General features: G+C 39.4%; 1 protein-coding gene across 1 annotated transcript in view; it reads left to right on the forward strand.

Annotated features, from left to right (window-relative positions):
* The first annotated feature begins 6,737 nt into the window (after nt 1-6,737).
* The window catches only part of CFI (complement factor I), a 48,951-nt gene continuing 40,883 nt past the window's right edge, over nt 6,738-14,805 (forward strand). The window contains exon 1 of the mRNA XM_087437211.1: nt 6,738-6,797. Coding sequence (XP_087293337.1) covers nt 6,741-6,797 — 57 coding nt within the window. The 5' untranslated portion in view covers nt 6,738-6,740. The remainder of the gene's footprint in view (nt 6,798-14,805) is intronic.

A 14,805-nucleotide genomic window follows, 5' to 3' on the forward strand; every position in this document is an offset into this window, starting at 1 on the left:
GGGCTGTAGAAGGGAATGGAGAGAGGCTGGGTATGGATTTCTCAACTTCCGTTTTGGAAAGCAGGTGCCTGGAATTACTCTCCCACCAAAACAACCCATAATAAAAGAAAGGTAATTCCACAAAGAAAATTGGGAACCTCTTTTTATGAAGGATAATGGATGTTGGCAGCCCCCTAAAAATGTCTATTTCAATAGCTTTCCTCTAAAATTGTTTTACTTTTGGGCCAGCCCGGTGGCATAGCGGTTAAGTGCGCACGCTCTGCATCGGTGGCCTGGGGTTCGCAGGTTCGGATCCCAGGCGCGCACCGATGCACTGCTCATCAAGCCATGCTGTGGTGGCATCCCATATAAAGTAGAGGAAGATGGGCACGGATGTTAGCTCAGGGCCAATCTTCCTCAGCAAAAAGAGGAGGATTGGCATCGGATGTTAGCTCAGGGCTGATCTTCCTCACAAAAAATTAATTAATAAAATAAAATAAAATTGTTTTACTTGCTTTTTATTTCCCAAAATGACTCATTGTTTTATTGTCTACTACTTTTTTACTTTCTAGTTTATTTACTATTGCTTATGTCTTTATTATTTCCTTTTTATCACTTTTAATTCTTTTTGTTTTTTTAATAGTATCCTGAGTTTTACGCTTAGTTCATTATTTTCAGTGCTTTTTTGGTATAAAGTTTTTTATGTAATTTGGATATTTAGATGTCTTTTTTTGTTCTTATTTTCTTCTCTTCTTTTTGAGCTTAGAAATTCCACCCCTTACCTAAGGTTTAATATTTGTTCCAATCGAATATCTTTTAGAGATAAGAACCTTAATGCTAGTTTTAGCAGTGTTATAAAGTGTATCAGTAAGAATTTGGTCAGGAAAACTGAAACCACTATGAGTATTTTAAGCAGAAAAGAAGATCAGAAATAGTTCGCATTCACATCGGGTGAACAACAACATACATTTACAGTTTTTCCGTAGGTCTTATCTCCCATCTTCTGTCATAGTGAAGTCTGAAGAGATCTAGATCATCTGGACTTCCTATAACACATTACATTGTTCCGTTCCATTGATGGCAGTACCTTGATCAGAGCAGGTAAGCAAGAGGCAGCTAGCATGCTGAATGCCTTGATCAGATACATGTGCTGCAGAGGGCAGGACATAAGCCCTGGCATATCAGCAAAATTTTTAGGAAACCAGTGCTCAGGAACCTGCCAGGACATCTTCTCTGAAGTAGAAGACAAATTATTTCATCTTGCACTTACTTTGACAAAGAGGGAAGCGTAAAACCTAGTGAGCCATTTTGTGAATATTCTATTTTGGGAATATTTGCTTTTTGGGCAAATATTCCACACTGAGGAACACTGCTCTGGCTGCCAGAGCAGGAAAGAGTTCTGCAGTGATCCAGCAGACCCTATGGTGTTGGAGGTGTCAGCGGTGGGAAAAAACATTGCATAGTGTTCGAGGAAGGCCCAGTGGGAGAACTACAATACAGGACCCTGGGGGTCTGGAGCAAGGCCATGCCGCCTGCAGCAGAGAATTATACTCTTTTTGAGAAACAACTTGTGCACTACTGGACCCCGGTAAACGTGGAATAACTGAACATGGGATTCTGTGTCACCATGTGGCCAGAAATGCCCGTTATGAGCTGGGTCCCAACAGACCCAGGAAGCATAGGTTGAGCAGACCTAGCAAAAATGCATTGTAAGATGAAAGTGGTGTATCCAGAACAAAATACACATAGGACCTGCATGAGCAGGTAGCCCGGATTTCCCCTCCCCTCCAAATCCAAACTGTTGCGCCCCTCCCATCCCTCAGCTCACACCTGTAGCTCTATGGGAATCTGGTATGACCAGCTGAAGGAAGAGAGAAAAACTTGTGTTTGGTTCACAGATAAGTTGGCTCAGTGTGTAGGCACAAGCTGAAAATAGACAGCAGCTGCATTATAGCCACACTGAGGAGTGGTTTTAAAAGATAGTGGTAGGGAAAGTCTTCCCACTGGGCAGAACTTCAGGTGGTACGCCCTGCCATCCACTTTGTGTGGAAAAATAAGTGGCCCAAGGTTAGACTATATATGGAATCACAGGCAATAGTGATTGCCCGGCCATCTTTTTACCTAGAATGAAAAATGTTCAAAGATTAAGAACAAGAAGGTTTGAAGTAGAAAAATATGGATGTACATATAGAAGTGGGGATGAAGTGTAAAAATCTTTGTTTCACATGTTAACAGCCACCAGAGAAAAGACACACAATAACCATTAAAATGACACAGCCAATTGATATCAGCCAGTCTCAGTCCTCAGCCACCCCAGTGCCAGCACGATGGACACAATAATAAAGTGGCTGTGGCAGCAGAGACGGAGGCTACCCATGAAGCCAATGGCATGGGCCCCCCCCGCAAGGTTTACTTAGCTACTGCCATCGACAAATGTCCAGTCTGACAGCGACAGAGACCAGTGGTGAGCCCCCAAGATGGCACAATTCAAGGCGAACAGCTAGCCACTTGGTGGCAAATTGATACAGTTGGTCCTTTCAATCTAAAGAGGGCCAGTGGTACATTCTTACAGGAATAGACATATATTCCAGGTAAGGATGTGCCTTTCCTGCCTGCAGGACCTCAGCTGGATCCAGAGGATTACAGAGTATTTAATCCTTTAACAGTAGATCCCATATAACATCCTGCCAGACAAGGGGACCCACTTTACAGCAAAGAAGACGTGAAATTGGGCCTCTGACCATGTGATGCACAGGTCATATCATGTACTGCACCACTCAGAAGCTGGCAACCTTATGGAGCATTGGAGCAGTCTGCCGAATGCAGAGCTGAGGTGCTACTTATAGGCAACACTCTGTGAGGAGTGGGTGCTATCCTCCAAGAAGCAGTGTATGCACTGGATCAAAGACCTTCATGTTGCACTGTATCCCCAAGAGAGAGAATACGCAGGTCTTGCAGCCAAGGAATAGAAGCAGGAATGACCACACTTACCATCACTCCCAATGACCAACGAGGGCTTTGTGCTTCCTGTCCCCACAACTGCGGACTCTGCAGGGTTAGAGGTCTGGTTCCCCAGAGAAAGCACACTTTTGCCAGGGGGCACAACGAGAACCCCACAGAATTATAAGCTAAGCCTTCTTCCTAGTATGTGGGGCTCCTTGTGTCTAGGGACCAGCAGGGGAGAAGAGGGGTCATCATTTGACAAGGGTAACTGACCCTGATCATTCAGAGGAAGTAGGGCTGCTATCGTACAGTGAGGGAGGAATGTGAATGGAACCATAGGAGCCGCTTGGTGCCTCTGTGACAGTAAAGGGATAGAAACCAGCTGTGGTCTGAGAAAGGAATAGTAGCCAGGGGCTCAGACCACTCTTGGAGGAGGGTGTGGGTCATGCCATCAGGTAAGCCCCTGAGGCCAGCAGAGGTGGAGGCTCAGGGTGAAGGGGATCTAGAAGGGATAGGAAGGAGGCAGAGGATGAGTATCAACTGCAGCCCCAAGATCAACTGCAAGGGCACTCCCACTACCTCCCTCTTCTAAATGTTTCTCAGGAAGAGAGGTCCACTGCAATTTTGAAGGAGCCACTCTTGAAGCACATATGGAAAGTAGATCTAAAAGGTACAAATGGTAGACTCTGAAAGACAGGGAGATGAGTTTCCCAGATCCTCCTTCAAGGAAGGTCTTGCTGCCTATCTGTGAAGAGTGTGGTCAGCAGGCACTTCCTTCTGACAGCAACTTTGTCAGATCCTCCAGGGTCTGCCTTAGCTCCAGAGAACTACCTCACCCAAGGGCATGTCTTTCCTGGGCAATCCACACCAGGTGACTGAGAAAGGCAAGATTCAACAGTCCAGCCATTTTTTTTTTATTGTGGTAACATTGGTTTATAACATTGTATAAATTTCAGGTGTACATCATTATACTTCTATTTCTCCATAGATTACATCATGTTCACCACCCAAATACTAACTACAATCCATCATGACACACATGTGCCTAATCATCCCTTTCGCCCTCCTCCCTCCCTCCTTCCCCTCTGGTAACCACCAATCCAATCTCTGTCTCTATGTGTTTGTTTGTTATTGTTTTTATCTTCTACTTATGAGTGAGATGATATGGTATTTGACCTTCTCCCTCTGACTTATTTCACTTAGCATAATACCCTCAATATCCATCCATGGTGTCACAAATGGCTGGATTTCATCATTTCTTATGGCTGAGTAGTATTCCATTGTGTATATAGACCACATCTTCTTTATCCATTAGTCCCTTGATGGGCACTTAGGTTGCTTCCAAGTCTTGGCTATTGTGAATAATGCCGCAATGAACACAGGGGTGCATGTATCTTTACGCATTAGTGTTTTCGAGTTCTTAGGATAAATACCCAGCAGTGGAATAGCTGGATCGTATGGTAGTTCTATCCTTAATTTTTTGAGGAATCTCCATACTGTTTTCCATAGTGGCTGCACCAGTTTGCACTCCCACCAGCAGTGTATGAGAGTTCCCTTCTCTCCACATCCTCTCCAACACTTGTTGTTTCCTGTGTTGTTAATTATAGCCATTCTGATGGGCATCAGGTGATATCTCATTATAGTTTTGATTTGCATTTCCCTGATAGTTAATGATTTTGAACATCTTTTCATGTGCTTGTTGGCCATCTTCTTTGGAGAAATGTCTGTTCAGGTCTTTTGCCCATTTTTTTAACTGAGTTGTTAGTTTTTTGCTGTTGTTGAGACGTATGAGTTCTTTATATATTTTGAAGATTAACTCTTTATCACTCCTGGAGCATTTGGAACTGGTGATGAGAGGGAAGCACACTGCTGGGCCTCATAAGGCATCATTTATATAAGGTCACCTCTCCAAGATCAGGAGACATAGCTGACCTACCTAATAGACACAAGCACCTGGAAAGAGACAAAATGAGGAGACAAAGGAATACGTTCCAAGTAAGGGAACAGGACAAAACCACAGATAAGTAACTAAATGAAACAAAAATGAGCATTCTAGCCAACAGAGACTTCAAACAAAGAGTCATAAGGATGCTCACTGATCTTGGGAGAAGAATGGATGAACTCAGTGAGAACATCAACAAAGAAATGAAAGATATAAAAAAGAACCAATCAGAAACGAAGAATACAATGCTGGAAATGAAAAATTCACTAGAGGGATTTAAAAGCAGAGTAGAGGATACAGAAAAATGGATCTGCGAGCTGGATGAAAGACTAGAGGAAATCACCCAAGCTGAACAGATAAAAGAAAAAAGAGCTAAAAAGAGTGAGGACAGTCTAAGGGACCTCTGGGACAACATCAAGTGCACTGACATCCATGTTATAGGCGTCCCAGAAGGAGACGAGAGAGACAAAGGGGCAGAGAATCTATTTGGAGAAATAATAGCTGAAAACTTTCCTAACCTAAGGAAGGAAACAGACATCCAGGTACAGAAAGCACAGAGAGCACCAATCAAGATAAACCCAAAGAGGCCCACACCCAGACACATCATAATTAAAATGTCCAGAACTAAAGATAAAGAGAGAATCGTAAAAGCTGCAAGAGAAAGACAAGTTACATACAAAGGAAACCCCATAAGGCTATCAGCTGACTTCTCAGCAGAAACCTTACAGGCTAGAAGAGAGTTGCACCATATATTTAAAGTGCTAAAAGGAAAAAACCTACAGCCAAGAATATTCTACCTGCCAAGGTTATCATTCAGAATGGAAGGAGAGATAGAGTTTCCCAGACAAGCAAAAATTAAAGGAGTTTGTCACCAAGAAACCAGTCCTAAAAGAAATACTAAAGGGGCTTATTTAAGGGAGAAAGAGAAGACCACAAATAGGAAAAATTATCTATTTCCATGATAAGAGGGTAATGGATACAAACACACAAAAAAGAGGTTAGATATGATATCAAAAACATAAAATGTGGGAGGAGGGGAGTAAAACAGTAGAGCTTTCAGATAGAGGGCAAACTAAAGAGACCAGCCATTTCTGCCTGACCCTGTGACAGGCCACACTCACTCCAGAGCTCCCAAGAGCTGACCAAGACTTGGTCAAACCTGCATTGCAGTCCGATTTCTCTTTCTGCTCACTCTGGTTTCTGCTCCCTTCCTTTCACAGAAGTTGATTCCTAATAAGTATCTTGCACTCCGGAGCCTGTCTTGTGTCTGCTTTAGGAGAACCCAAACTGTGACAGCATTTCTGCAGTCGCAAATACAAATGAATCCCGCACTATAGTTGGTGCTGGGGCAAGAATACTTGTTTAAAAAAATTTTCTGTGCCCAGGGAATGTAATTTGATCCCAGCACAACCTGTGCATCGTGAAGGAACTGTTTGGTTGAGGATTTTTAATGTATTCAGCACAGCCTTCAATGTGATGTACTTTTCTTCTTACCATCTCCTAGTCTTCACCCTTAAGTAAAGTTTTATTTTACCAAAAAACATAAGAAATTTTCTTCCAGCGTAGTTTCTGCCTTCCCTAGAAAAGAATCGAGGCATTGTTCAGTAACAAGGTGGCGAAATCTGTCTCCTCTGCAGGAGACACAGTCCCCATTGGTTGTCTCCCTAAGCTATTTACTGGGGAGGTCTTTTTTTGGTTTCAGTTACGGTAAATCTCTGGATTTTAGCCAAATTCTCTACCAGTTCAAAAGTACAAAGCTCTTTAGGAAAGTTGCACTTTTTAAATATTTTTTCAGAGGTTAAAAATTAAATTTCAAAAGAATATCTGGGGTGGAGAAGAGTCCACAGTAGGGACAGAAGCCCTGAGTATCTCCAATATGAAGCTTGCTCATGTTCTTCTGTTACTTTTGTGCTTCTACTTAAGTTTTTGCAAGGTAAGTAATTCAATATTTATGCAAGCCATTTTAAGTAGATATTTTAAATATTATAAAAATATAGAAAAAATCTTAAAGACATTATTTTGACTTAAAGATCACATAGTCCAGTTACCAACAATGGCAGTATATAATCAGTAACAAAGATTTTATAATATCTTGACGAAAGAGCTTTAATAAACTGATATTTTTGTATATTCTTATCTGTGCATTGAACTTGAACTGATTGATAATTTTACTAATACAGATCTCTAATTTATAGTAATCATATTAAATCAAACATTTACCAAGCTCCTTCTATGTGCAAGGTACAGTGCTGGGCAAATGGCAAAAACGATCTCTCCCTTCAGCAGCCTTCTGCTACAGTTATAGAAAGATGATATAAATATGCCAATGAGGAAATAATAAGCAAGATTTAAATAACACTTGAAAACACAAGAGAAGGAACTGTTACGAGACCATATATATTTAATTGCCAAAAATGGCACAAATATTACGTGCCCAGGGACTTTAAAGAGAGGAATAATCCCTTCCTGCTAGGAGGTCAGAAAGAGTTTATAGTCCAAGTGGGATTTGAGCTAGACCTATAATTCTGGATTCCCTTGGCAAGTGGAGAGAAAAAGGAACTGACTTCCAGCCTTTCCAGCCTGGGAAAGCAGCAAATGCTATGGCAGAAAGATAGCAAAGCACAAGTCTCCTCCCAATGAATAAATCCATCCGAGCAGAGTGGAGACTTTGTAGGCAACTCAGGGAGTTAAAACTGAAACGACAGACTGCAGCCAGGTTGGAAGGTCGTCTCTGAAGGTTGGAAATGTTTAAGACATCTTAGATACTTATTGAGGATTGCCTACTTTGTGATCAAAGCATTTTGAAACGGGATTCCAAAAACTGTGTTGTTTTGATGCCAACTTACAGAAGGAAATATTTAAAGAAAACTACCTGAGGAACCAGAATCACATACTCTAAGTTTCTTGTAACTTCTAACATATATATGCAATGTTTATAACAGAGAACAAATGGAAATAAACTAAGTGCTCATTAATAAGAAACTGATTAAACTATTGCACATCCATAAATGAACCATCATGTAGCTATTAAAATGATGCATTCTATACCTATTGAAATAAAAAAGCCCTTACTAAATCTTATTTTTGTTAAAGAACAAAGATACACATAAATACACTCATATAAATACACACATATATGTGTTTATATAAACTGCAATTTAAAAGTTCTTGGAGGGTATATATCAAATAGATAGCAACTGGTATTTCTGGGTAATGGGATTACTGGTGATTTTTATTTTCTGTTTTATATATTTATGAATTTTCTGAATTTAGGAAGTCTCTGTTTTATTCATTCTTCGTTTTTCTTATTTAAATACCAAATAAATGTGTTAACTTTAAAATAAGAAAAAATAGTTTTTTGAAAAATAAGACATTTCAGCCACATTTTCAATTCCTGGAACAAAAACAGAGTAAAAAACAAAACTGAAAATAGTTTTCACTTACAGAAAGGAAAGAGCCTCTTTCTTTTACTGAACAATAATCCAACAATAAAGTTCCTCATTCCTTGAAGAAACAGTATTTAGAGAGGAGTTAATATCATATTTGTAAAAATTTCAGAACTTCTTAAAATATTGGTTTACAAAAGGAAATGGAATTTTGTGTGTGTGTGTGTGTGTGTGTGAGGAAGATTAGCCCTGAGCTAACACCTGTTGTCAATCCTCCTCTTTTTTGCTGAGGAAGACTGACCCTGGGCTAACATCTGTGCCCATTTTTCTCTACTTTATGTGGGACACCTGCCACAGCATGACTAGATGAGAGGTACATAGGTCCGCGCCTGGGATCCAAACCTGCGGACCCTGGGCTGTCGAAGCACAACGCACCAACTTAACCATGCCACCACTGGGCCGGATCAAGAAAATGGAATATTTTATCCCACCTCCAGAGAAATAAACATTTTTAAATGGAAGTTACCATAAAGGCAATATAAAAATGTTCAAAGAAGTATTAAAATGTATCTACATTTTCAAAATGAAATAAAATATGTACGATTGGGAGAAATTTTTGTTATTTTGAAAGCTGGGAGCAGGTTTCCTTCTGGGAATAAAAAGTCCCACTCCCTTTTTATACCAAAATATTTTGATGGGCTGATGTGCAGGTGGCTTATGTCAATGACAGGGTGGCCTGGCAGTGGGATAGACTTAAGTTGTTCTGATAGAGAAGTGAGAATTCTGGTTTGACAGCCTGCCCAGACAAAGAGGTAGGGGACTTAGAAGGAAGGGAGAGAAACCCAGAGAACAGAGAGAGCGGCTACTGTCTTGATAACCAAGGGATCTCAAAGAACGGGGAAGCCAGATGCTTCAGTTAGTATGTCGTCTACTGTGATAGTACTGCGCTGGGGCATGATCCCTGACTGAAACTTTGCATTTTCATTTTACCCTAAAAAGTTGTTATACACCGAGTTTCATATGGGTCCTATTTCTGAGAAAAAGAACTAGGGTGATGTTCAGCAGAGTGACAAGATGCTGGAAAGAGAATATGCACAGGAGGAACATGCAATGCAGAGAGTGATGTCAGCAAAAATGGCAGAGCAGGCAAACCCAAACTCTTGTCCCCCCACAAAGAAAACCAGAAAAATGAAGCAGACTGTCAGAACCAAATTTGTCAGAACGCTGGTTATCAGTCAAAGGCCTACAGCACTCAAGCGAATGCTGAATGAAGGAAAAGGCAACGTAAAAATGGTAGGAAAACTTTGTGGCATTTCTACCTGCCCTTTCCCCACCCTGTCCCCAGTTTAGTGGCAGCTTGAAAGATGGCAATCCATTTTCCCAGTGTGGAACTCTAGAAGGAGCAGAGCAGACTTTATTAAAAAAGAACTATGCTTGTCTGTTCTAACCTGCCTGGGGACTACTTGAGGGGCTGCCACAATGTGCCTTTCTTTGTTTCTCCTCGCTCAGGACTCAGAGTGGGAAGGCAGTGGGCATGCCTCAAAAACACTGTAAGGTAAACAAACAACCTGCAGCCACCTGGGACGAAAGAGTACAGTTGAGACACACAATAGAGTGCCAAAGCTTGGGACCAAAAGTTAGGGAGAGAGATTCTATGGGAAATCAGGGAATTCAAAAGCCCCTGTGTACACTGGGGAATTTAGAAAGCAACACACACGCCCAGGGCAGGACACATGCTCAGAAAAGACCTAAGAAGATCCTAAGCTTACACCTCTAGGTGATCTCTAGGCTCGGTGCAAACATGAAGTGAAGGCTAAGACAGAATTGTAAATGGCCTGGCTAAGCGCTGAAGGAGTGCCCGGCACAGAGACTATTTGCAAAGACTTGGAGAGGTTTTATGTTATTGTTGATTTGAGGGACTTCTTTTCTTTTCTTTTCCTTTCCTTTTCTTTCTTTCTTTCTTCCTCTTTTCTTTCTCCTCTCCCTCCCTTTCCCTTTCTCTTCCTCTCACTCTCTCTCTGGCTCCTTGTCTAAACACTAGCTGAATACAAGGTAAAGGGACAGAGACTTCAGAGACCACACAGGGCAAAAAACAAACTTTACAAAAACAGTTTAGAAAAGTTACTAAACAAACAAACAGCTACAGTCTACAGCAAGCAAATAAAGCAAGCCCTAAGGAAAATGAAGAATCTAATTTCAAGAGTTGCTACACTATAATATTCAAAATGTCCAGTCTTTGACAAAAAATTATGAAGCATGCAATGAAACAAGAAAATATGGCCCATCCACAGGAGAAATTAACAGAAATGGTCCCTGAGGAAGAATAGAATTTGGACTTAACTAGACAAAGACTTTAAATCAACTATCTTATGTTCAAAATCACTAACTATCAGGGAAATGCAAATCAAAACTACAATGAGATATCACCTCACGCCCGTCAGAATGGCTATAATTAACAAGACAGGAAACAACATGTGTTGGAGAGGATGTGGAGAGAAGGGAACTCTCATACACTGCTGGTGGGAGTGCAAACTGGTGTAGCCACTATGGAAAACAGTATGGAGATTCCTCGAAAAATCAAGGATAGAACTACCATATGATCCAGCTATTCCACTGTTGGGTATTTATCCAAAGAACTTGAAAATACCAATTTGTAAAGGTACATGCACCCCTGTGTTCATTGCAGCATTATTCACAATAGCCAAGACTTGGAAGCAACCTAAGTGCCCACCAAGGGACGAATGGATAAAGAAGATGTGGTCTATATACACAATGGAATACTATTCAGCCATAAGAAACGATGAAATCCAGCCATTTGTGACAACATGGATGGACATTGAGGGTATAATGCAAAGTGAAATAAGTCAGAGGGAGAAGGTCAAATACTGTATGATTTCCTTCATTAAGTAGTAGATAATAACAACAATAAACAAACACATAGGGACTGAGATTGGATTGGTGGTTACCAGAGGGGAAGGGGGGAAGGAGGAGGGTGAAAGGGATAATTCGGTACATGTGTGTGGTGATGGGTTGTAATTAGTATTTTGGTGGTGAACATGTTGTAATCTATGCAGAAATAGAAGTACAATGATGTACACCTGAAATTTTTACAATGTTATAAACCAACGTTACTGCAATAAACAAAAAATTAAAAATAAAATAAAATAAAATAAATCAACTATCTTAAGTATGTTCAAAGAGCTAAAGGAAATCAGGAGGATGATGTGTAAATAAATAGAGAATACAATAAAGCGATAGAAATTATAAAGGAATCAGACAGAAATTTTGGAGCTGAAAAGTGTAATAATGGAAATGAAAAACTCACTAGAGGGTTTTAATAGCAAATTTGAGCAGGCAGAAGAGTACGTGAACTTGAAGATGAGTCAATTAAATTATCCAGCCTGAGAAGCAGAAAGAAAAAAGAATGAAGAAAATTAACAGAGCCTAAGTGAGCTGTGGGAGACCATCAAGCATACCAATAAATATATAATGAAAATCTCAGAAGGAGACAAGAGAAAGCGTCAGAGAGAATATTTGAAGAAATAATAGCATAAACTTCCAAAATTTGATAAAAGATATGAATCTACAGATTCAGGATGCTTACTGGCCCTAAAAAGATAATGCAAAGAAATCCATACCAAGACACACTATAATGAAATTGTTAAAAGCCAAGGAACAGAACAGAAAATCTTGAAAGCAGCAAGAGAAAAACAACTCATCATGGACAAGGGATTCTCAATAAGATTAGCAGCATCTTTCTCATCAGAAACTATGGAAGCCAGAGGAAACATTTTTAAAGCACTGAAAGAAAAGAACTGTCAACCCAGAATTCTATATCTGGCAAAGCTATCCTTTAAAAAAGAAGGAGAAATTAAGACATTCTCAGATAAACAAAAGCTGATAGAGTTAGTTGCTAGTACACCTGTTCTACAAGAAATGCACTACAAGAAAGGGAGTCCTTCAGGCTGAACAAAAGGACACTAGACCGTAACCCAAAGCCATATGAAAAAATAAGGAACTCTAGTAAATGTAACTACATAGGTAAATACAAAAGCCAATGTTATTTTATTTTTGATTTGTAACTCCTCTTTTTATTTCCTACATGATTTAAGAGAGAAATGTATGAAAATAATTATAAATCTGTTAACAACACAGTGTATAAAGACGTAATGTGTGATAATAACATAAAAGAGGGGATGGAACTGTATAAGAGCAGAGTTTTTATATGCTCTTGAAGCTAGGTTGGTGTCAATTCAAATTAGATTGCTATAAATTTAAGATGCTATAAATTTAAGATAATCCCCCTTGTAACCACAAAATATCTAAAAAGTACACAAAAAGGAAATGAGAAGAGAATCAAAACAGTTCACTACAAAAAAAAAAATCAACTGAACATAAACGAAGGCAGTAATGGAGGAAATAAGGAACAAAAAGGTATAAGATACAGAAAACAAATATCAAAATGGCAGAAGTAAGGCCTTCCTTATCAGCAATTAATTTAATGTAAATGAATTAAATTCTCCAATAAATAGGCAAAGATTGGCACAACTGATTTAAAAAAAAATGTGATCTAACTATATGTTGTCTACAAGAAACTCACTTTAGATCCAAAGACACAAATAGGTTGAAAGTGAAAGGAAGGAAAACAATTTTCCATGTAAATAGTAACTGAAATAGAGCTGGAGTGGCCACATTAATATCAGGCAAAATTGACCTTCTTTGTCTCTTGTAACAAGAGACAATGAAGGACATTAGACATTGATAAAAGAGTCAGTTCATTAAAAATATATAATAATTTGGGCCGGCCCCACGGCTTAGTGGTTAAGTGCGCGCGCTCTGCTGTTGGCGGCCCGGATTCGGATCCCGGGCGCGCACCAATGCACTGCTTCTCCGGCCATGCTGAGGCCACATCCCACGTACAGCAACTAGAAGGATGTGCAACTATGACCTACAACTATCTACTGGGGCTTTGGGGAAAAAAAAAGGAGGAGGATTGGCAATACATATTAGCTTAGAGCCGGTCTTCCTCAGCAAAAAGAGGAGGATTAGCACGGATGTTAGCTCAGGGTATGTATAATAATTGTATACATATAGACAACAAACAATAGAGCCCAAAATATATGAAACAAACATTGACATAATTGAAGTGAGGAAGACACAATTCTAAAATAATAGTTGGAGACTTCAATACCCTACTTTCCATAATGGATAGAAAATCTAGACAGAAGATCAATAAGAAAATAGGGAACTTTGACAGCACTATAAGCCAACCTGATCTAACAACTAGACATATATAGAGCACTCTACCCAACAACGGTAGAATACACTTCTCAAGTGCACATGAAACCTTCTCTAGGATAGACCATATGTTAGGCCACAAAACATGTCTCAATAAATTAAAAAATATTGAAATCATGGGCCAGCACTAGTGGCCTAGTGGTTAAGTTTGGTGTGCTCCACTTTGGTGGCCTGGGTTTGGTTCCCGGCCACAGACCTACACCACTTGTCTATCAGTGGCCATGCTGTGGTGGCGATCCACATACAAAATAGAGGAAGATTGGCAACAGATGTTAGCTCAGGGCGAATCTTCCTCAGCAAAAAATATATATATATATATTGAAATCATATGAAGTAGCTTCTCTAATGACAATAGAATAAAGCTAGAAATCAGTAACAGAAGGAAAACTGTAAAATACACAAATATGTGGAAATTAAACAACATACTCTTAAACAACCAACGGTCAAAGAAGAAATCACAAGGGAAATTAGAAAATACTTAGAGACAAACAAAAATGAAAATACAATATACCCAAACATATAGGATGTGGCGAAAGCAGTGCTCAGAGAGAAATTTATAGCAGTAAATGCCTAGATTAAAAAAGAACAAAGATCTCAAATCAATAACCTACTTTTACAACTTGAAGACCTAGAAAAAGAAAAGCAAAATAAATCCAAAGCTAGGAGCAGGAGGGAAAAAATGAAGATTAGAATGGAGATAGAAAAAATAAAGAATAACAAGAGTTATTCTTAAACAATAAGAATAATTAAACCAAAGTGGGTTCTTTGAAAAGATCAACCAAATTGACAAATCTTAGCTAGCCTGACAAAGAAAAAAAGAGAATACAAATAAATAAAATCAGAAAGTGGAGACATTACTACTGACCTTACAGAAATCAAAAGAATGATAAGAGAATACTATGAACAATTACATGCCAACAAGTTAGATAACCTAGATGAAAGGACAAATTCCTAGAAACACACAATTACCAAAACTGATTTAAGACTAAATAGAAAATCTGAACAGACATATAACAAGAGATTGAATCAGTTTAAAAAAATAACTTCATTCAGAGAATTGTCCAAACCAGATGGCTTCACTGTTGAATTCTACCAAACATTTAAAGAATTAACCCCAATACTTCTCAAACTCTTCCAAACAAGTGAAAAGGAGGGAATACTTCCCAAGTTATTCTAAGAGGCCAGTATTACTCTGACACCAAAGTCAGACAAAGATACCACAAGAAAAGTTATAAAGTAGAGATAAAGGCTACTTTC

This window comes from Ceratotherium simum, chromosome 12, assembly GCF_057802395.1.
Source record: "Ceratotherium simum simum isolate JZ-2026a chromosome 12, ASM5780239v1, whole genome shotgun sequence".
NCBI classification, from domain to species: domain Eukaryota; kingdom Metazoa; phylum Chordata; class Mammalia; order Perissodactyla; family Rhinocerotidae; genus Ceratotherium; species Ceratotherium simum.